The 22,454-nt window shown below is 51.9% G+C and overlaps 1 protein-coding gene across 4 annotated transcripts in view; it reads right to left on the reverse strand.

Moving 5' to 3' along the window:
- The window catches only part of KIAA1671 (KIAA1671 ortholog), a 185,265-nt gene that overhangs the window by 5,641 nt on the left and 157,170 nt on the right, over positions 1 to 22,454 (reverse strand). For all 4 annotated transcript variants that reach the window (XM_070385948.1, XM_070385947.1, XM_070385950.1 and 1 more), the window contains 6 exons: positions 12,982 to 13,100; positions 8,414 to 8,669; positions 6,837 to 7,011; positions 5,964 to 6,088; positions 4,961 to 5,097; positions 376 to 458 (listed from right to left, as the gene is read on the reverse strand). In XM_070385948.1, the coding sequence (XP_070242049.1) occupies positions 380 to 458; positions 4,961 to 5,097; positions 5,964 to 6,088; positions 6,837 to 7,011; positions 8,414 to 8,669; positions 12,982 to 13,100 (891 nt within the window). In that variant the 3' untranslated portion in view covers positions 376 to 379. The remainder of the gene's footprint in view (positions 1 to 375; positions 459 to 4,960; positions 5,098 to 5,963; positions 6,089 to 6,836; positions 7,012 to 8,413; positions 8,670 to 12,981; positions 13,101 to 22,454) is intronic.

A 22,454-nucleotide genomic window follows, 5' to 3' on the forward strand; every position in this document is an offset into this window, starting at 1 on the left:
ACCACTGGTAACACCAAGAAGCCTCCTGCAGACTGAACAGGAAGGTAGAAACCGGGGGCAGTGTGGAAAACGCTGCTCTCTGAAGTCATTTTATGAAGTGGGGCTGAGACTCGGCGAGGAGGGCTGGCCGAGGGCACGAGACCAGAGTCCTGCCCGTCCCTTCCATCCTAGGCCGCCCAGCGGTGTGCTTTTCCCTAGGCGGCAGCAGACCACCGCCCTCATTTTTCCAGGAACCCAGGACACCCTCACCCACGTCTTCCCTTCTCCTTCCAAGGTACAGCACTCCAAGTATCCGAGCCTTTGCTTCCCGACCCAAGTTCCCTGCTCCTCGGGTTGTAGGCTCTGCCCGAGTACCCACTCCGGGGCCCCCCATACCTGCTCAAGCTTGATTCTCATACAGGCTTTGTCTTTTCTTGGATTTCAGCTCCTTCAGCCACTGGGGAGAGGGCTCCTCCGATCTGAAACCACAAAGCCGGTGGGAGTCAGGTGCCAGCCTGAGTGAGGGCTGGGCCTGCGGGCAGGGCTGTGTGGGACCCAAGCCTCCCGCTTCTGTGCAAGGGTCGGGGGGAGCTGAGCCACATAGGCGGGTGGCAAAGACGCCCAGGTCTGTGTGATTGAGACGGGAACTAACCAAGGCGCCCCTAAGTTCCCAACTGGGGAACGTTCAATACATTATGATATGTCCATTCTATGAAACCACCTGCAGCAGAAACTCATGCTCACATAAATTATTTCCATCCATCCGTCACCCAAATACCCATCCATCCGTCCATCTCTACCCATGCAAATGCTCGTGAGGGTTAAAATTCTAGGCTAGGGCACAGTACCCATCTGCTCGGTCAACTAGATGCTTCTGTGAAGGTATTTTTTTTTTTTTTAAGATGATCAGATCAGACCAGTCGCTCAGTCGTGTCCAACTCTTTGCGACCCCATGAATCGCAGCACGCCAGGCCTCCCTGTCCATCACCAACTCCCGGAGTTCACTCAGACTCACGTCCATCGAGTCAGTGATGCCATCCAGCCATCTCATCCTCTGTCGTCCCCTTCTCCTCTTGCCCCCAATCCCTCCCAGCATCAGAGTCTTTTCCAATGAGTCAACTCTTCGCATGAGGTGGCCAAAGTACTGGAGTTTCAGCTTTAGCGTCATTCCTTCCAAAGAAATCCCAGGGCTGATCTCCTTCAGAATGGACTGGTTGGATCTTCTTGCAGTCCAAGGGACTCTCAAGAGTCTTCTCCAACACCACAGTTCAAAAGCATCAATTCTTTGGCGCTCAGCCTTCTTCACAGTCCAACTCTCACATCCATACATGACCACAGGAAAAACCATAGCTTTGACTAGACGGACCTTTGTTGGCAAAGTAATGTCTCTGCTTTTGAATATGCTATCTAGGTTGGTCATAACTTTCCTTCCAAGGAGTAAGCGTCTTTTAATTTCATGGCTGCAGTCAACATCTGCAGTGATTTTGGAGCCCAGAAAAATAGTCTGACACTGTTTCCACTGTTTCCCCATCTTTTTCCCATGAAGTGATGGGACCAGATGCCATGATCTTCATTTTCTGAATGTTGAGCTTTAAGCCAACTTTTTCACTCTCCACTTTCACTTTCATCAAGAGGCTCTTTAGTTCCTCTTCACTTTCTGCCATAAGGGTGGTATCATCTGCATATCTGAGGTTATTGATATTTCTCCCGGCAATCCTGACTCCAGCGCATGTAAGTTAAATAAGCAGGGTGACAATATACAGCCTTGACGTACTCCTTTTCCTATTTGGAACCAGTCTGTTGTTCCATGTCCACTTCTAACTGTTGCTTCCTGACCTGCATACAAATTTCTCAAGAAGCAGATCAGGTGGTCTGGTATTCCCATCTCTTTCAGAATTTTCCACAGTTTATTGTGATCCACACAGTCAAAGGCTTTGGCATAGTCAAGAAAGCAGAAATAGATGTTCTTCTGGAACTCTCTTGCTTTTTCCATGATCCAGCGGATGTTGGCAATTTGATCTCTGGTTCCTCTGCCTTTTCTAAAACCAGCTTGAACATCAGGAAGTTCATGGTTCACATATTGCTGAAGCCTGGCTTGGAGAATTTTGAGCATTACTTTACTAGCCTGTGAGATGAGTGCAATTGGGTGGTAGTTTGAGCATTCTTTGGCATTGCCTTTCTTTGGGATTGGAATGAAAACTGACCTTTTCCAGTCCTGTGGCCACTGCTGAGTTTTCCAAATTTGCTGGCATATTGAATGCAGCACTTTCACAGCATCATCTTTCAGGATTTGGAATAGCTCAACTGGAATTCCATCACCTCCACTAGCTTTGTTCGTAGTGATGCTTTCTAAGGCCCACTTGACTTCACATTCCAGGATGTCTGGCTCTAGGTCAGTGATCACACCATCGTGATTATCTGGGTCATGAAGATCTTTTTTGTACAGTTCTTCTGTGTATTCTTGCCATCTCTTCTTAATATCTTCTGCTTCTGTTAGGTCCATACCATTTCTGTCCTTTATCGAGCCCATCTTTGCATGAAATGTTCCCTTGGTATCTCTGATTTTCTTGAAGAGATCTCTAGTCTTTCCCATTCTGTTGTTTTCCTCTATTCTTTGCATTGATTGCTGAGGAAGGCTTTCTTATCTCTCCTTGCTATTCTTTGGAACTCTGCATTCAGATGCTTATATCTTTCCTTTTCTCCTTTGCTTTTCACTTCTCTTCTTTTCACAGCTATTTGTAAGGCCTCCCCAGACAGCCATTTTGCTTTTTTGCATTTCTTTTCCATGGGGATGGTCTTGATCCCTGTCTCCTATACAATGTCACGAACCTCATTCCATAGTTCATCAGGCACTCTATCTATCAGATCTAGGCCCTTAAATCTATTTCTCACTTCCACTCTATAATCATAGGGGATTTGATTTAGGTCATACCTGAATGGTCTAGTGAGGTTAGTATTTAAACCAGTGGTCTCTGAATAAAGCAGATTACTCTCCATAACATGGGTGGGCCCCATCCTATCAGCTGAAGGCTTTAGCTGAAAAAGACCGACCTCCCCAGAAGAAGGGGGAACTCAGGAAAGATACTGTCTTTGGGACTTGAACTGCGACACTGGCTCTTCCCCAGGTCTCCAGCCAGCCCACCTGGCCTGCAGATTTCAGAACTTGTCAGCCTCCGTAATCATGAAAGCCCGTTCCTTAAAATACATCCTTCTGTCTCTTTCTCTCTCTTTTCCAGTGTATACATCTTAATGGGCTATGTTTCTTTGGAGAACCCTGACTAGTACAATGCCTGTACGATATACATAGATTAGATACGCCTTATGTTTACCGAATAATTAACAATAATTATTTGGGGGAGGTACAATCTGTTTCAGCTTTTTCTAAAATTGAAGAATACACATCCAGAAAGCTCTCAGGTCACAAGTTCATTTTCCCCAAGTGAATACACTTGAGTCATCACCATCTGAATGACAACACTTTTTTTTTTTTGAATGACAACACTTTTGAGTGTTTTACTTTTTACTTTCTTCTTTATGTATCTTTCTTTGTCCTCAGCATGGCTGTCATGAGAACACATCATTTGAACAAAAACGATGAAGTCAAACAAACACTCTTGAAAGTTTTTAAAGGAAAGAGAGATCACACTTACGAAGACTTTGATGGCCACAGGAGAACCATCGTGTGAAGCACGTAACCGGAGAAGAAGCTGTGTGTAGTGTACGCTGTGGTCTTGACTACATTTAAAAACCACGGAGGCAGAAAAGCCCAGATTTCACATGGTCGTCTTTGAGTGGGTGGTGAAGGTGGGCGGTGGTGGTGTCAGATCTTGGCTGGTTTTCTTTCCTGCTTTATATTCATTTTATATTTTCTACAGTTCCTACAGTGAGTGTGTACGACTTTTATAATCAAACACAAGTGCACACAAGACCTGACTTCTGTTGGTCTCAGAGAGAGCTCCCAATCCCACGGTCCTGGAGGGCTTGGGGACATTGGTGATTTGGCTGGGAGTGGGGTGGGGGTCTGTGAGGAAGAAGAGGTCCCCTGGGCAGAAAGGGGTCTGAGTACCCCCAAGCAAGCCTCCTGGTGGAGGCTCAGGACCAGGGGGTCCCTAGCCTGGGGGCCTCTCCAGCCCTCGAGAAATACTGGCACCCTTAGCTGACTCCAGGGTGATTCCGGCGTCCCCAGAGCAAGACAGAGGCACCATCTCAGGACTTCCCTGGTGGTACAGTGGTTAAGACCCTGTGCTCCCAGCGCGAGGGGCCAGGGTCTGATCCTTGGTCAGGGAACTAAGATCCCACGTGCCACCAATCAGAGCTCACAAGCCGGGACTAAAGACCCCGTGTGCCACAACTAAGAGCTGGAGCAGCCAAGCAAATAAACACTTTTCAGAAGAGAGAGAGGCACCGTCTCTGTCTCTGCTTGTCGCCCTCTCTCATCCTCTTGACCCCTGCTTCCCACAGCCCGCTCCGTGCTCCAATATCATGCACTGCCCACAGCACCCAGTTCTACCGGGCCTCTGGGCCTTTGCAAGTGACTCTGGCTACCTCTTTTGTCTCTCATGACCCAGCTCGGGCATCCCTTCTCTTGGAAGCCTTTCCCACACCCTTCCTCAAGTCTGGGTTCTGAACCCTTCTTCTGCCTTCCTCTATCACCAAGGGCAGATACAAAGGTAGACAGTAAGTAACTCTGACTTTGCAGGTTACAGGCTATCTGTGTCAAGGCGTCAAGCCGGCAGTTGCATAAGGAAGGCAGCTGTGGACAACCCTTCCATGATGGCTGTGTGCCAATAAAACTTTATTAACAAACACAACCCTTCCACGATGGCTGTGTGCCAATAAAACTTTATTAACAAACACAGACGGTGGGCTGAATTTGACCTGTGGGCTACAGCTGGCCAACCCCTGCTCTATCATGGCTCTTGTATGACAATAACAGTACCATGAATAAGCCCTAACTTTTATGTGTCAGCCACACTCTCACCTCTCATCCTTCTCCATGCTGGAGGGCAGCACGCGACTGCCCAGCACCCCAGGCTGGAAGGGAGACTTGGGGGTCTTGGGCTGAGGGGCCCAGCCAGGGGTCTCGTTGGGACTGTCTGGTCTCTTGTGCAGCTGAGCCTGGGGAGAGAAGACAGGGGTGAAGTCTATAAGCTGCCTTTGGCCTGGGGAAGGGCCCCATCCTACCTGACCGTGGAGGGCAGGTCTGTAGTCCAAGAGGCCACCCGTGACCATCGGGGTCAAACCACCATCAGAAACTCACATCACCACTCTGAGTGGTGTCCTCATCACAGGCCCCTCCAACCCCTCTAGTTTCCCGAGAACCCCGCGATGGAGACAAGAGTTCATCTATGGCCAAGGACCAGGTCTTCTAAGCTCCTTGCTCGTGTGAATGTGAATCAGTGGGGTTTCTGACCATCAGATTTGTGGGAGAAAAAGGCCATCATTTTTGGAGAACATGGAGGGAATGGGGTGGCTTGGAAGGGTGAGCCCAGACAGAATTCCTTTGGGGGCCGGGGCTATGATGGTGGCAGATGGCATTTGTCCCAAAGGGTAACACTGGCACAGCCCCCAGCCACAGTGGTCGTCACCACCACCACCAGCCTGGCAGCCTGTGCACTGGGCTCTGGACTCTACCGGGCGTAAGCTCCAGGACGAGCATTTCTGAGGTGAAGGCTGGCTTTCTGTATTTTATAGAGGAGTAGCCTAAAGGTCAAAGGTCGAAGAGTTTGCCCAGAGTCACATGGCTTTCCAAAGTGGGATCTGCCTGAGGTCTGCCCAGTGCCAACTCCGGAATTCATTTGAGAAAAAGCCCAACAGCCTCTGCAGGGCCTCTGCCCCCTCCTGTAAGCAGGGCCTGTTCCTGTCCCTGCCTCCGGCAAGGCAAGGAGGGAGAGAGGCAAGGAGGGAGAGAGGCGAGGAGGGAGGGAGGCGGGTGAGAAGCACGGGCCTGTGGTGCGCACAGCTCTGGGCGCGAGGTCCGGTACCTTCAGTGCAGCCGGGTCCACGCCGGGAAACACAGGCATCCTCTGAGGTCTGCTGACGGGCGTCCTCTCAGCCCTGGGGGTCCTCTCCTCCTCGTCTGATTCTTCTTTCCTCGGGGATTTCTCCTCTGTTGCAAAGAAAGGGTACCGAAGTCAACGGCAGCCACCGCTCTGAGATTCCAGCTGTCTGTCTACAGAGCAAGTCCAACTCCCTAGCCAGGAATCACACTGTTCTCCGTGAACTGGCCCTGCCTTTCCAGAAAGATTCCTGCTAGTCCCGGCTTGGGCAAGGCTGAACTGCTTACAGAGACTCCTTGACATGCCCCAGCCTCGCCACACCCACAGAACGTTCTTTCCACATCTCTGACCCCTTGATCTCATTGCTATTTTCATCCGGAATACCTTTCCCTAGCTAATTCTTATCTGTTCTTTAAGATTCAGCTTACGTTTTGACATGAAATGCAGACAAGAAAGCCCTTAGAGGAAAACCTATAGCCGTGAATAATGGATCAGAAACCCCAAAAGACTGGTAATAAATGAACTGGTCTTTCAACTCAAGAATCTAGATGAAAAGGCCAGCCAAGAAACCCGCAGAGAGGATAAGGGTGACTCCAATAATGAGCAAAGCGGAAACACTGAAATCCTAAGGTTGTGTCTCAGTCCCTTGCAACCTGTGGACCCCAGTTAACGGAGCATCCGCAAAAAGCGTTCCTGCTTAGCCCCTAACCAGCTCGGTATAATGAGAAATCACGGTTTCCGGTGTTACTGTGTTCTGATGTCCTGCAGTCTTCAAAGTCAGAAGGCTGTTCCCAGGGTTTACTCTAACTCGTTCCGGCTAGCCAGTGCGCAGCTCGCGGAGGAGGAGACGGGGCGTACCGGTGGAGTCCCGGAACATCCATGCGCTGTCGGCCTCCTCCTCCCAGGCGGACCTGCCGTCCGGCTCGCTGGTGCGGCTGCGCCGGAGCGAGTGGGCGGTGGGAGCCCGGCGGCGGCTCCTCTTGCTGAGCTGCACCCGGGTCTTGAGGGCACTTGAGTCGAGCACTGAGGTTTGCTGTGGGGGTGGCGGGGAAGAAGAGGGAAAAGATGAAGCTCCGGAGACATAAAGGGAAGACACCACCCCCGGGAGGGGTGTGTGGCTGCGCTGATAGGCGCAAGATGCTATTCAAGGGGGCATGTGGACCAGCATTTCCGCATTCTCCTAGGAACCTGATGAAGGATACCACGTAGGCTGATTCTAAGAATCAAATGAACCCGGCGTGCCCCACGCAGTGCCTGGCACATTATGCAAACGCCGCCCCCCACCCCTGGTGACATCATCCGAGCAGGTGAGCTACAGCAGGACATTAACGGGAGCTCAATACACGTTTGTTTGTTGAATGAATAACTGAACACATCCTCTTAACTAAATCCTTACAGAGATCTTACTCCACACAGCGTCCACGAGCTGAGATTCTCAACGTGGTCCTTCCTATACCCACAGTAATTCAGGGGGCAGGTGGGAGCTGGTGGAGCAACCTTCTACACACCAGGCATTTGTTTTCAAGCAGCATGCTCTGAGCAGAAGCAGGGGGAGGGTCAGTGATGGTTTCCAAGATCACCACCTTTCCTGCTGGAAGGGGTGCAGAAGACCACCCTGGTGAGCCCAGCAAGGAGGTGGGGCAGCTGTGGCTCAGTGATCCCCCAGGAGACAATAGTGAGAGATGGGAGCTTGGGGTTCATCTCCTGGTCAGTTCAATTCCTAGCTGTGTGACCTCAGGCAGGGGACTTACCCTCTCTGAGCTGAGGTGCCCCTATTTGTAAAAATGGAATGATACTAGTATCCCCTTCCTAGAGGGGCTGCAAGACTTCAGGGAGCCCAGGCACGGACAGCCCTGGTTCCAGCAGCGTCTGAGCCAGGCTCACAGCCGAGAGCTGCTCCTACAGGGGGCGTCCCTTTGCCCAGCCAGCGCAGGTCCTGGTGTGAAAGTTGGATTCTTCCTCTCAGGTCCACTTGGGAGAAATTCTGTCACCTGGGGCCTTTTAAGTTAGCAATGATGAGCTAATTTCAGTGACTCATTTCCCAGAACTGGTAAGTGACAGACTCCCCAGCGGGGGCGGGAAGAGGGTGTTGATGTCTGCAGAGCTGTTTCCCAAACCAGCCACGAGGGTGTCTGGTGCGGGGGCTGGTCGGGGGTGGCGGTAGCTAGGGAGAGATGAAAATCATAAAGGATCTGCCCTCCCTAAGAGGAGAGCATGCACCTCTGGTGGTCACCAAACAGAGTCTGTTTCTCAGACTCAGAGGAAGTGGGAAGGAGCCACAGCAACGCAGGGGCTGGCTTGAGGGGGACCTGGTTCCATTTCCCTGGGGCCCCCCTTGCAGCCTCAGACTGGTGCAGAACATCCTGAGTCATTAAAAAAAAAAACAAACGGAGATAGAGGACTGTTTTCATCACTGCTCCCAGCTACCGACTCACATCGATAAAGGGGAAGTCGTCCACCTTCTTTGCGGGGCAGGCGTCCGGTGGGGGCGGCCCCTCCATCCCGTCAGTGGATTCCAGGTCTGTGCTGGACCGGTCCACGCTGGTGCTCCGCTGCTCCCTGGGACAGTCATGCTGGCCCCCGGCCGAGGTGACTTCCGTCTGGGAGGACAGCGAGGACAGGCGGCTGCTGGGGGGCTGCTTCCAAGCCGAGGCGGCACTGCTGTCCGGGGACGGGGACTCGGGGGCCAAGCTACGAGAATGGGAGGGAGCGAGGGAGGCATTTCAGGCAGGTTGCTTCTGAGACCTGAATGTCAAGGAAGGGACGCGCCAGAAGGCAGGATGTGGGGTGTGCTGTGTATGCCAGGAAACAAGAGACAGGACATCCCGGTGAGGAGAACCATCCTGGGCCCGGCCAGGTGCTGCCATGGTGCCTCTGGAAGACCTGGACAGGTGCGGAATGGGAGGAGCCACTCCCCCACTCGAGACCCTCTAATTCTGTGCTGCCCAGGAGGGGAGCCGCGGGTCACCTGTGGCCGCTGGGGCCTTGCAATGAGGTGAGTGAGGGCTGAGCTGGGCCAAGAGTACAGAGTACACGCTGATTCCTAACACTTGGAGTGAAAAAAATAAAAAAATAAAATACCACATTAATAACTTTATAGTGATTACATGTTACAAGGACAGTATTTATAAAGGGTCTATTGGGTTCAATGGGGCTTCCCAGCTGGTGCTAATCTGACTGCCAGTGCAGGAGACATGAGAGACATGGGTTGGTTCCCTGGGTGGGAAAGATCCCTGGGAGAAGGGCACAGCAACCCACTCCAGTATTCTTGTCCAGAGAATCCCATGGATAGAGGAGCCTGGCAGGCTGTGGTCTATAATGCTGCACAGAGTCAGACACGACTGAAGCGATTTAGCACACACACTGGGTATTGGGTTCAATAGAATATACTGTTAAAATTAATTTCGCCAGGATTTCCCTGGTGGTCCAGTGGTTAAGACTTCGCCTTCCAGTACAAGGGGTGAAGAAGGTTTGACCCCTGGTTGGGGAGCTAAGATCCTGCATGCTGCATGGCCCCCCAAAAAACCCCACAGAAGTGATATTGAGACAAATTCAATCAAGACTTTACAAAAAATGGCCTTTAAAAAAAAGGAAAAAGAAAGACTTAAAAAAAAGGGGAAAAAAATCTTAAAACAATTACTTTCGCCTGTTTGCCTTTTGCTGTCTTGATGCAGCCCCTAGAACACTGCAGCTATGCGCAGGTCTGGGTGTGCGCTTGTGCTGCGTTTCTGTCGGGCAGCGCTGATGGCGATCAGACCGTCCCTGGCCATCACCCACGGTGGGGCAGAGGTGGGGCATATCCTACACTGCTTCATTCATTCATTCATTCACTCCTCGACAAAGATTTACTGAGCGCCTACTAGGCGCCAGGCCCTGTGCGGAAAGCTGTATCTTTTCATCCTCCCCACAGGATAGGATTAACTCATGAAATTAAATATTAAACTTGCGAAAGATGAGGAAGCCGAGGCAGAAAGACGTTAAAAGGCTTGCCCAAAGGGGCAGACCTGACCCTAGAATCCAGGTCCATGACCCCCTCTCTCCTCCTGGAATTTCTGCCCACGATAATGTATTCCGAGTACCACTCAGATAATTGGAACCACAAAAGATAGAAGATTTATAAATAAATCAAGCCATTAAAATTAAATAGGCTCCCTGCTCCTCTCCTAAAAAGACCCCAAAGTCAAGAGCAGAGGAAAGACTCATCTTAAGGAAGGAGGGGGCCAGCACACCAGACAATACGTCCCTGATCGGAGGGTCGGCCCCAGAAGACCCCCGAACTTCACCCTTGGGCAGAGCTGTCAACCCAGGTGTGCTGGTGTCTCTCTCAGGGAGCACAGCCTGCTTTTTGTCAGCTCTCAACAGATTTCGTTACTTGGAATAAGCAGGACGCTGGGGCGTCGGGTAGGACTGAGGCAGAGCCACAAAAAATGAGGGAAATACCACCGACGGGGCAGCAGGTGGCGCTGCTGCTCAGGGCTGGGAGTAAAGCCGCGCCTGGGCCCTTTCTGGGAGGAGGAGCTGCAGTACCTCCGAGAGACACGAGGGGGCAAGCGATACCAGGACACGGGGGCGGGGGCGGGGGCAGGTGGAGATGCCAGTGGCCGGGTTTCCCCTTCTCCCTGTAAGAGCTGGGAAGATAGAGGCCCAGAGGAGAGGGGCCTCCCAGGGTCAGACAGTGACAGCAAAACCAGGACCCAGGCTTCCAGACTCGCAGTTCTGTGCTCCTGCAGGAACATTCTAGTGAAATTTAAGTAAGCTCATTAACTCACCGTATATCACAGCTTAGGAAAGAAAACGAAACGCCCTTCATGTGTACTATTAGAAACCTGTGCGTCCCTTTTTCTTTTCTTGTGTGTTTACTTGCTCAGTCGTGTCCAGCTCTCTGTGACCCAATGGACTGTAGCCCGCCAGGCTCCTCTGTCCTTGGGGATTCTCCAGGCAAGGATACTGGAGTGGGTTGCCATGCCCTCCTCCAGGGGATCTTCCCAAGCCAGGGATCGAACCCAGGTCTCCTGTATTGCAGGCAGATTCTTTACTCTCTGAGCCACCAGGGAACCCCATGAATACTGGAGTGAGCAGCCTATCCCTTCTCCAGATGAACTTCCTGACGCAGGAATCAAACCATGATCTCCTGTGTTGCGGCAGATTCTTTACCGGCTCAGCTACCAGAGAAGCCCACCCATTTCTAATTTCACTGACCTCCCCCCAACTTGGGTACCGATGACAGCTATGGGACATAAGTCAGTGGAGGGGTGTGGCCACTCCTGACTGGGGTAGGGAGCAGGGGAAGGAGCTGGGAGACCTGGGTCTGAGCCCAGCTCAGCCATGGACACCCCATATCCGGGTCTGAGTCCATTAGAGCCATGGACACGCCATATCCCTGGGCACAATACCCACAGGTGAGGAAACTGAGACACACAGTGACACGGCCAGTAAGTGGCCACACTGGGGTTGACACAGATCTCCCTGGCTTTACGATGCCGTGCGATCCTGCAGCCCTCGGGTGGGGAAGCTGAACTGAGAACATGGCAAGCCCACCCTTGGTGTCCACAAAGCTGCTACTGCGTTTGATCCCACCCAAGGGCAAGAAGAAAAACTGCATGTTTAAAACAAAGAACAGGTATGATGAACAAATGCAAAGCATCGAACTCCTCCTCCTGCGCCTAAGTGCCGGGAGAGACGCCAGCTGCGAACACAAGGTGCCCTCCCGCCCACCCCAAGTCTCAGTCTTCATCTCTGCAAGGTGGGACCGCAGAATTAGACGTTCTGCTTCAGAGCTTACAACAGTGCTCGGCCTGTCCGCTTAATACATCTTGGCTGTTTTTATAAGCATCATTCCCTTTCTACATGGCCTTCCCAGGTGGCTCAGTGGGTTAAGGATTCACCTGCAATACACCTTCCCAGAGAGGGAAGATCCCCTGGAAGAGGCCAAGGCGACCCACTCCAGTGTTCTTGCCTGGAGAATCCCATGGACAGAGGAGCCTGGCGGGCCACAGTTCCATGGGGTCACACAGAGTCGGAAGCAACTGAGTGACTAAGCACACACACACGCACCCTTTCTACAGAAGAGGAGTTCGTGAAATCTGCAAATAAAGCTAAATGACCCAGGCCCCACAGCCAGCCAGAACGGAGCTGGAATTCAGGCCTGCCCGCCTCCTGAATCCAGGTGATGCTGGGTAACCTTCAGGCTTCTGCACAGTCATTACAACATTCCCTCCCAGCCGGGCGGACACCTGAGGGGCCCTCCACGCCACTAATAGTGATGATCCTAAATGCTGACATAGCTTATGAAGCAGTATGTGTAATATGTTCCTCTGTTTATAAACACACAATATATATACATAGAAAAAAAAGTCTAGAAAGACAACCAAAACACCAATGAAAGTGATACCTGTGTCCTGACATTACAGTTGGTTTTCATTTTCTTTGCAATTTTTTTTTTATGGTGGTGAAACATGTAATATGAAATTTGCCAAAAAAAAAAAAAAAGAAATTTGCCAGTAGGGGCATTTAGTGCATTCATAATGCTGTGGGCTTCCCTTGAAGCTCAGCTGGTAAAGAATCTGCCTGCAATGCGGGTGACCTGGGTTTGATCCCTGGGTTGGGAAGATTCCCTGGAGAAAGGAAAGGCTACCCACCCCAGGCCCAGTATTCTGGCCTGGAGAATTCCACAGACTGTATAGTCCATGAGGTTGCAAAGAGTCAGACATGACTGAGCGACTTTCACTTTCCTTTTTAATGCTCTGTGATCATCACCACTCTGGTTTAAGAACATCTTCATCCGCCCAGGAGGAAATCTGGTCTCCTCTGTCCCTGTGGATTTGCCTATTCTGGATATTTCCTATATCATTTTAAAATCTTTTTTTTTTGTACTTTCTAAACTTCTGTTTTTATTGTACAACAACCTGTTACAGACAAAACAGGTTCTCCCTAGTAACGGAGAAATCAGGAGGCAGATGGGGGCCCTGACTCCCCCTGAGAGGTCCTGCCCCACACTGCTCACCTCTCCCCGCTCTGGCGCTGGTCCGGCCACGTCCCATACTGACTGTCGGTTTCCTGCACGAGGGTGTCGGTGTCCTTGGCCTCGGGGGTCCGCCTGGAGAAACACTGCTTCAGCTGATCCTGCAAGGACAAGCCAGAGGTTTCTATCAGGGGCAAATGCTCAGAACCTGGTCCAGTTGATAAACCTATTTATCAGCCTATCCAGCTGATAAATCATGCTGCATCGCCCCCTGCTCAAACCCACCCAGGCTCCCTACTGCTCTCAGAGACGGGTCCAAACGTCTGCGCTGAGAACTAGAGTGACCAGCCGTCCAGGTCTGCCCAAGACGTCGCAGGAGGCAAGGCTGTTGGAGCTGAAGCCGGGCAAACTGGGGTGAAGGGGGTCACTCTCCCGGGTCCTGTGTGGGTACCCCCTGCCCCTGGCCAAACTTCTCTCCATCTTCAGTGCTCCCAGGACTTATCAGCTGCGGTCCCGGTGCAGGGGGGCCAGGGTTCGATCCTTGGTCAGGGAACTAGATCCTGAATACTACAACCAAGTGTTTGCATGCCATAACTAAAGATCTTGCATGCTGTAACTAAGACCCAGGGCAGCTAAACAAACAAACAAAAAAACCCCAAGAGACGGGGATCTCTGAGTGATGAGTGAGGGAGCAAGGGCCCCTGGAAATCGGAACGGCAAGCTTCCAAAGCTGCTGAGCATGGAATCAGGGCAGGAGGCAGGGGAACACTTCCTGACCTCCTTTGGCAGGCTCTGGGAGGCAGGCTGGGGGTGGAGGAGTATATGTGCTCAGCAAAAACACATGGGCCTCCGCGTGTCCCCATTTGAGGGCCTTCCTGCAGAGCTTTAAGACTCATGCTCAGGGATGTGGAATCCCTGAAGGCAGGGAGGGAGGTCTGCTGCCCGCACTGCTAAAGCCAGACTCGGGATTCTGGAAGGCAGCGTCCCCACTCCCCCGCCACTCTCACCCCCATGTCGGGTCAACCTCCAAGCCCTTCAAAGTCTCCCTTGGGAACATTCCGTCCAACCCCGGCCAGCTCTGGGGCTCCCCTGCCTCCTTCACCTCTGATCCCCTCTCAGACATTCTTTTCCCGTAACAATTCCCAAGGCTGAACTCAAAGCCTGCAGGGTCCTTGCTCAAAACCCTTCCATGGCTCCCCAGAGTGAAGTCCAAACACCGGAAGGATGGCTTGCGGGACCTTCACTGGTGGGGCTCTTTCTCCACTGTCTGCTGTCCCTCTCCCACCCCCAGATCCTCCCAACCCCTCTTCCTGGCTGCTCCAGCCCTCCTTCACCTCGGGACCTGCTGAAGCAGCCACCACCTCTTGGCTCTCATTCAGATTTCAGCTTCAGCTTCGTTGGCTCTTCCTCCAGGAAGCCTTCCCTGAACTCCCCCTCACCCAAGGCTGGCTCAGGAGCCCCCAGCTCCCATTCCCTAGACTTCAGGTCTCTACACCTATGTTGTCCAACACAATAGCCACACGTGGCTATTTACATTAATTAAAATTTGAGAACTACAAAGAATCCAGTTCTTCAGTGGCTCTAACTACATTTCAAGGGCTCCGTAGCCACATGTGGCTACCATATTGAGCAGCAGGGATACAGTGCATGTCCGTCATGGCAGAAAGTTTCCAGTGAAGAGCACAGCTGTAGAACATCCCATAATACATTCATTATAATTGACCTGTTTCTTTTCATTCTCCCTTGGACAAGTACTATCTCTGGAGCCAGGATGCCTGGATTTGAAGCCAGGCTCCATCGCATGGTGGCTGTGTGACCTTGGGCAGGTTACTTAACCTCTCTCGACCTTAGTGTCTGGACAAAGCAGATGTTAAGTATCTGGTTGAATGCCATCTCGTTCACCACGTCTTAACACTGAACCCCCAAATCTGGAGTATCCCGGGGCTGGGGTCATCTAAGGGAATTCATCTTGTCAGTGAGCAAGCAGCCTGTCTGTCAGCACTTCCTTCTGTCCTGCTGGTCAGCTTGTGCACAGTATTCGTGTCTCACTGTGACAGACCCTGGCGGTCCTTCAAGTCAGCAAGCCTTGATCTTCACTCTCAGGGCCACAAGGCCTCAACAAGACCACAGAAAGGGTCCAAAACTCTCTAGAACTTGCTGAAAGTCAGGTTTTTAAAATTAGCTTTAAGGTAGGGTGTTTTTCCAAATCAGCTTTGCCTCACAGGCTGCCATAAAAACCCCCACTGCCTGCAGGGGAGTACGTATCTACAAGGCGGTCTGAAAATACAGGATGGCTAAAGAGAAGAGTTGTCTGAGGAACACGTGCGTCCAAATTAGCTCCCCCCATCCGTTCGGCATGTACTCCTGATGGATAGCAAACAGCCACAATCCAAATTTTAGCTGCCATTTGCCACACGAGGTCATCACAACGTAACATTTAGATCTCCAAGGACTCCTCTGAGTCCATCTGGTTGGCCTTTTCAGATGAGAAACTTTTTCAGATGATAAAGTCAGAGGCATAGGCTGCTTGTGGTGAGCCTGGAACCCAGGTTTGGGCTTCTTCCGCACACACACACCCGCCCCAGCCTTTTCCTTCAAGAGGCTCACGTGAGGAAATGCATGTTAAAATGCTCTAAGAAGGCGAACTTGACGAGATTAAAAACGAGAACTTGGCGAATTTAAAAACCACCTGCATGGGGCCTTCCCTGGTGGTCCGCTGGTCAAGATTCCACGCCTTCCACTGCAGGGAGTGCGGGTTCGGTCCTTAATGAGGGAACTGAAATCCCACATGCAGTGAGGCACGGCAAAATGATAATAATGATAATTAATAAGATAAAAACCACTCACTCGGACTAGGTCGCCAAGCCCCCGAGCTGGTGGTAGGTGGAAATTCTGGGCCCTTGTCTTACGGACAAACACGACTGCCCCAGCCCAGGACAGATGATAGACAGATTTCTAACACCCAGGCTGGGGAGACCAGCCTAACAGACGCCTTTGAGGGCTGTGTTTAAACAAGCTGTAACACATGTCCTGAAATTTAAAACGTGCACACCCTTGACTCAGCCAGTTTAGTTCCAGAAATTTATCTCAAGAGAATCATCAGACATGCTCGCTAAGATCTGTGAACACGGATGCTCCCCCAAGGGAGCACAAAGATCGCGAAATATTGCAAATACTGGAATCATCCTAAACATCCAACAAGACAGGGATCAGTGAAATATCAGTTCAGCTCAGTCGCTCAGCTGTGTCTGACTCTTTGCGACCCCCTGGACTACAGCACGCCAGGCTTCCCTGTCCATGACCAACTCCCAGAGCTTGCTCAGACTCATGTCCAGCGAGCTGGTGATGCCATCCAACCACCTCATCCTCTGTCGTTCCCTTCTCCTTCCACCTTCAGTCCTTCCCAGCATCAGGGTCTCTTTGGTGATCTCTTCATTCTTTCTGGAGTCATTTGTCCACTCCTCTCCAGTAGCATACGGGGCACCTGCCCACCTGAGGAGTTCATCAGTGAAATACAAGGATGAAATATCCATGTGGCGGAATAAGCACAGCCAAGGAGAAGGATGCTCAGAAAGACTACTGAGTATCACAGAAAGCTGTCTGACTTATCCGAGCAAACAATCGTATTTTTTCCCCCAAAGTCAGATCCCCTTATTACATGTAAGTGAAAAAACAGCGCACGTGTTGTGATACCAGCTTTGTGAGGACAGATGTATAAATGTGTGTGAGAATAGGAAAGGAGATCTCTGGAAGTTTTCAGAGAAAACTGTTACCAGTGATACTACCTGTAGTGAGGAAATGGGCTTTTTTTTTTTTTTTTGCCACACCACCGTGCAGCGTGTGAGATCTTAGCTCTCCGTTCAGGGATTAAACCCGTGCCCCATCCGGCCACAGTGGAAGCATGGAGTCTCAATCACCAGGGAAGTCCCTGTCTCTCTATTATTGATGATGACTTTATTTAGGATCCACACTTGTGATTCTGGATCCCAGTATCAGCAGATGATAAAATTCAATAAAATTCATTAAACCATTCCTGCAACTCTATCATATGGTACACATCCCCATTTAAGAACAAATCAGAAGAGGGCTCTTCATTTGTTCATCTCTACCAGAGCCCAGCAAACTCTTCTTATCAAGGGCCAGATAATAAATATTTGGCGCTTTGTGGGCCACAGGGTCTCTGTCTCAGCTTCAGCTTTGCTGTCGTTACCATGTCAGCAGCACAGATGATGTCTGTGTTCCAATAAAACTTTATTTATAAAACAGGTGGCTGGGGACTTTCCTGGTGGTCTAGTGGCTAATACTGCAAGCTCCCAATGCAGGGGGCCAGGTTTCCATCTCTGGTCTGGGAACTAGATCCCACATGCTGCAACTAAGACCCGGCACAGTCAAATAAATAAATATTAAAAAAAAAAAAACAACCCAGGTGGCTGACTGCTCCCTGATACCCTTTAGACTGTTGGCTGCATGAAAACGGGGACTCTTTCACCCACTGCTGCACCCAGCATTTAGAACCACACCGGGCCTGGAGTACTTGTTGACTAAATATTTGCTGGAAGAATATGTTTCTGAAAATAACTTTTTTTCGCACGGAACAGGTGTGAGCTCCTTAAGCAGAAAAGGCTGTGTCGTTAGGGAGGGGGTGACGGTAAGGGAAAACATGACCCCTGCATGTATTTGGGGGTGTCTGACACATCCGTCTAGGAAAGGAGCCTGAGTCAGGGAGGTGCTGGGTGGCCCGCAGCTGACGGAGCAAATCGGAGCAATTTCCCTCCCCCTCTGCAACTGGACACTGTCAGCTGTGCAGGGTGCCCCAGGGCCACGGGGCCACGCTGTCGAGGGTGACACTGGCTCAGTGCCCCCAGGGCCTGGCGGAACCTCCCTGCCTTGTGCCCGGATCAGACCTGCACCACGGCTGAGCGGTAACAGCAACAACGTTGAGGGCTGACACTACGGTCAGCACGGCTGAATACCCCAGCCTTTCACTCTGTCGTCGCAGGCTCCTCAACAGGAAGCCTAGGGACTTGCGGGAACTGTCATTTCACAGCAGAGGGGACTGAGGCCCAGAGAGGGGACCTGACACGCCCCAGGCCACACAGAAGGTGGGTGGAGCTGGGGTTCGGGTCTGCCTGACACTCAGGCCCTAAAGTGCTCCCCCAAACTGCTGCATTCTCCCAGCTCTGGCTCGATATGGAGAGCTCCGTGGGGCCTTCAGTGATCATTTCACAGATGGGAAAACCAAGGGCAAAGGATGCCAGGCTAGGCCGAGAATCCAGGTGTCCTGAGTCCCTGGCCTGTGCCTGGTCACCACAGGGCAGTCTAAGCTGCACCCAGGTGGGGTCTCAGGCCCAGGGAGGGGAGAAGGAGGCAGGCGGCAGGCTGAGGTTGGGCCGAGTCCCCCAGGGGTCTCCTATCTACCTGGACCCCCAACTCCAGGCTCTTATCTACTTTTTTTTGTCTCACCACAAAGCATGTGGGGTCTTAGCCCCCTGATCAAGGATTGAACCCGTACCCGATGCATTGGAAGTGCAGAGTTTTAACCACTAGACCAGCAGGGAAGCCGCCTGAGCTCTTATCTTAAAACCCTGGCTGCCCCACTGTGGCTGCGGGGCCCGGTGTCCACCTCCTCACCCCTCCTTTGTGCTGCAGCCACACTCGGGCACTGTCACAGCCCAGGCCTGCTGCCCAACTCATCGCCTGGCCAAGGGCAGCGAGTGGCAGCCCCTGGGAGCAGCTTCCCCGGCCAAGCCTAGGTCCTGTCCTGGTCCCGCCGAGCCTGGGGCCTTGGCCGGGGGTTCTTAGCACTTGGATGGGTCCTTGGGTACCTGTTCCTCCCAATGCACACGACCTCCAAGAGGAGACCTGCGTCTTGCCACATTGGCTTCTCGGTGCTTAGTCACAGGACCTGGCACAGAGCACGTGCTCACTGAAGGGGAAGGAAGGAAGGAGGGTGGGGAGGAATGGGGAAAACGAGGAGAAGGAGAGCAAGGTAAGGCAGTCGGGTCAGAAGGAAATGGGCAGGAAGGGGACGGCACAGAGCCCTCAGAACTCCTGATGCCGGCAGCAAACCCCACGTGGCGTCCCTCCCTGGGGACTTGGGTCCCAGCTAGGAGGTGTCGGCACAACTGATGGCTTCTGGGAGCCCACAGTGTCCCCCCACCCCCAGTGGCTTGGAGGTGGTGCTTCCCGGGGGAGTATCGGTTTCTGACCCCTCTCAGTGCGCTCTGGGAACAGTTACGCAGTCTGGCCAGGTGTGGCTAGGTGTGGCCAGGTGTAGGCAGGTATAGCCAGGTGTGGCCAGGTGTGGCACATTGTGGTGGCCTGGATGGGGGTTACAGCCAAGACAGAGAGAGAGCAAGACAGAAACCGAGAGAACACAACCGGGACCATGAAACACGTGGACACGGGCACAGAGAGGGAGGCTCCGATGAGTTGGAGGTGGCGCAGGCTCTGAGACTGGCAGGTGGGAGGCAAACTCTGCCTTTTGGTAGCTGTGAGCAAATCTCTCAAACCTCGATTTTCCCATCTGTAAAATGGGGGTGGGGGTGTTGGGAGAACCTTATAAAATGTCCAGTGAGAGCTGCACACGCCAGGCACGTGAGAAGGACCAAATTCCAGTTGAGATGATGGTGATGACAACAATAAATAACACCCACTGTTGAGTTCCCCAAAGCGTCGGGTCAGCAGTCTAACGAGGTGCTACGACACCCTAAGGAGGCCTGACTGCTCCATCACGCAGCTGAGAGCAAAGGGGTTGTCTTCCCCGGCTCCCTCACTGTCTCCCCTGACCCCGACATGAGCCAGCTGCTCTCCTGCGTCCCACAGTGAGCCAGGCACGGGCTCTTCCAGCACACCCGCCCTCCCCAGGGCCGAGCTGGGTGGGCAGGCTGCAGAACGACAGGTCTGGCAGAGACACGCTGTCTCCACGGGACAAGTGTGTCACCGGAAGTGCAGGAAGCCGTGCTGGCAGCAGGCCCTCAGGAGGCGTGCCTGGTTACGGCACGGAGGGCCCTGCCGGCCGCCAGGGAGTGGGGGTGCTTCCTGGCGCCCCCCACCGCATCCACCTCCGAGTCTATAAACAGAAAGGACAGCTGAGCTGGGGGGCCCGGGCTCCTGCTGGCCTTGGGGTTGGGGGCTCCCAGACTCCGGAAGCCTGATGGGCACCCTGCGCTCTGGGTGTCGGAGGTGAGTAAGGAGACGATGCAAGAAGTGATGACTGGGAACACACATAAGGAGCACCCACTGCGCGCCCGGCACCAAGTCAGGTTCCTTAAGTGTGCCGTCCAATTAAAGCCCCGAGTCGACGCTTTAACATGCCCATTTCACAGGTGGACAGGGACAACGGGAAAGGACGCTGATACTGCCCGCTCTGTGTACCCAGCTGCCGCGATTCATCCTCCCAACAACCCTAAGAGGCAGGGTTTCTAAGAGGTAGCCCCACTTTGCAGATGGGAAGACTGAGGCCCAGGGAGGTGAAGCCACTTGCCCAGGGTCTCAGGACTGGGTGAAGGAGCCCGATTCAAACCCAGGTGGCTCCAAGTCTATGGCCAGTGAAGCCCCATCCCACTAAGTCCCGCTGTGACTGCACCCAGGAACATCCACCCCAGGCCTGCTTAGAACGAGGCCCTGAAGCATGGCACAGGCATCAGCTCCTCCCAGAGGCCTCCACTCGAGCAGGCCTGGGTCTCTCCTGGGACCCCACGGGGCACCTGTGCTCACTGTCGGACTGTGAGCTCCCTGAGGGCAGGCAACGCGGTCTGTTCACCCTCAGACCCTGGCATCAAGGCAGGACACAGCCCCGACGGCGGTCTGTGAATGAACGGTCTAGAATGAGTGAATGGTCTAGAATGAATGAATGAGTGCGTGAATGAATGAATGAGTCAGCGAATGAACAATCCACAGATGATCCCTGGTCCCCTTTCTCATGCTATGAACAGTATTGTGATCTATTCAAAGCTTCTTTGTATATCCCAGGACTGTTCTTATATATGCTATTAAATTTTAATTTGTTACTTTTTAAAAACTAATCTTTCTTCTAAGACACCCCGTTCAGTGTGCTGACAAACACTGAAAGCAGTCTGGTGACGATGATATTTTTTTAAGGTGCAAATGAAAGAGACTGGCCCAGGAATGGAGGACAACCAACCCCCACCCGCCCTAGATAACCAGGAACCTTCCTGCAGAGGGAGAGGAAAGCGCTTAGAACATTCTAGAAGTCCTGAGATGCTTTTACACAGACCAATTCAAATTCCTTTTCAGCCTAAAGTTCTATTAATAAAAGGCCTACAGTTCTAAGGTTAAAGAGGAGTCGAGAGAAAAAGGAATGTGGTTTTTTCCCCAATGTATCTTTATGTTTTAAAATTACAGGACCAACCATAGCGTGGAATACTTTTCAACTGTTGAAAAGAATGAGGAAGATACATGTGTCCTGATATGGAATGACTTCCAAGACACACTGTCAAGTGAATAAGGCAAGGCTGGAAACAACAGGTGGAGAGGGGAAGGGTATATGTGTAAATATTTGGAAATGCACAGCGTCTGTGAGGAGGAACAGCAAAACTGTCATCACACTTGCCTCTGGGAGGGGAACCGAGTGACGGGGGGTGGGGGAGAGAGGGGGACACGGTTTTAAAATTCCACTTCTTTTTGTATTTTGTAACACTTGCGGTTGGTAGCTTTTAAAAATAAACGTTAAAAATGTACAATTCCATGTGAATATAGAATTCATGTTTCCGAGCATCTCCTCTTCAGGGGATCTGTCCCACCCACCCTGACTCGGCTCCTCTTGGAAAGATTCTTAAAACAGTCTCTCAGGCAAATTTGACTCTTTTTTTTTTTTTTGAAACATCACATGTCAAAACATCTCTCTCATGTTTATTTCAGGCGAGGGCTCAGCTTGTCTGGTGACAGAACTGCAGCCTTGATGTGTCAGTGTGAACCGGGGAGGAAGCAGGGAGCTGGTGTGTCTCTCTGCGGCCCCAGGACCCCAGATCCTGCAGGATCTCTCCCTGGCAGGCCTCAGCCACCACCTCTGCCCCAGCTGAGGCTGTGGGCACACTGCGGGGTCACAACATTGCTCCACCACCCCTGGTTTTGGTGATCACCCAGCGGGTACACACACATGCGTGCACACACACAAACACACCCAGATGCATACAACACAAATAAACACACATGCAAACATATACACAAACACGTGCTCCATTGCTCCATCATGTCAGACTCTTCGTGACTATATGGACTGTAGCCCACCAAAGCTCCTCTGTCTATGGGATTTGCCAGGCAAGAATAGTGGAGTGGGTTGCCATTCTATTCTCCAGGGGATCTTCCCGACCCAGGGATCGAACCCGCGTCTCCTGTGGCTCTTGCATTGGCAGGCGGATTCTTTACCATGTGCACAAAAAAATACATAAATACACACACACACACAAACGCAAACATGCACATATACACAGAAAACACACAAACACACAAAATACACAAAACACAGATAACGTAACACACACACACAAATA

Source organism: Bos mutus, chromosome 17 (assembly GCF_027580195.1).
Source record: "Bos mutus isolate GX-2022 chromosome 17, NWIPB_WYAK_1.1, whole genome shotgun sequence".
Lineage (NCBI taxonomy): Eukaryota > Metazoa > Chordata > Mammalia > Artiodactyla > Bovidae > Bos > Bos mutus.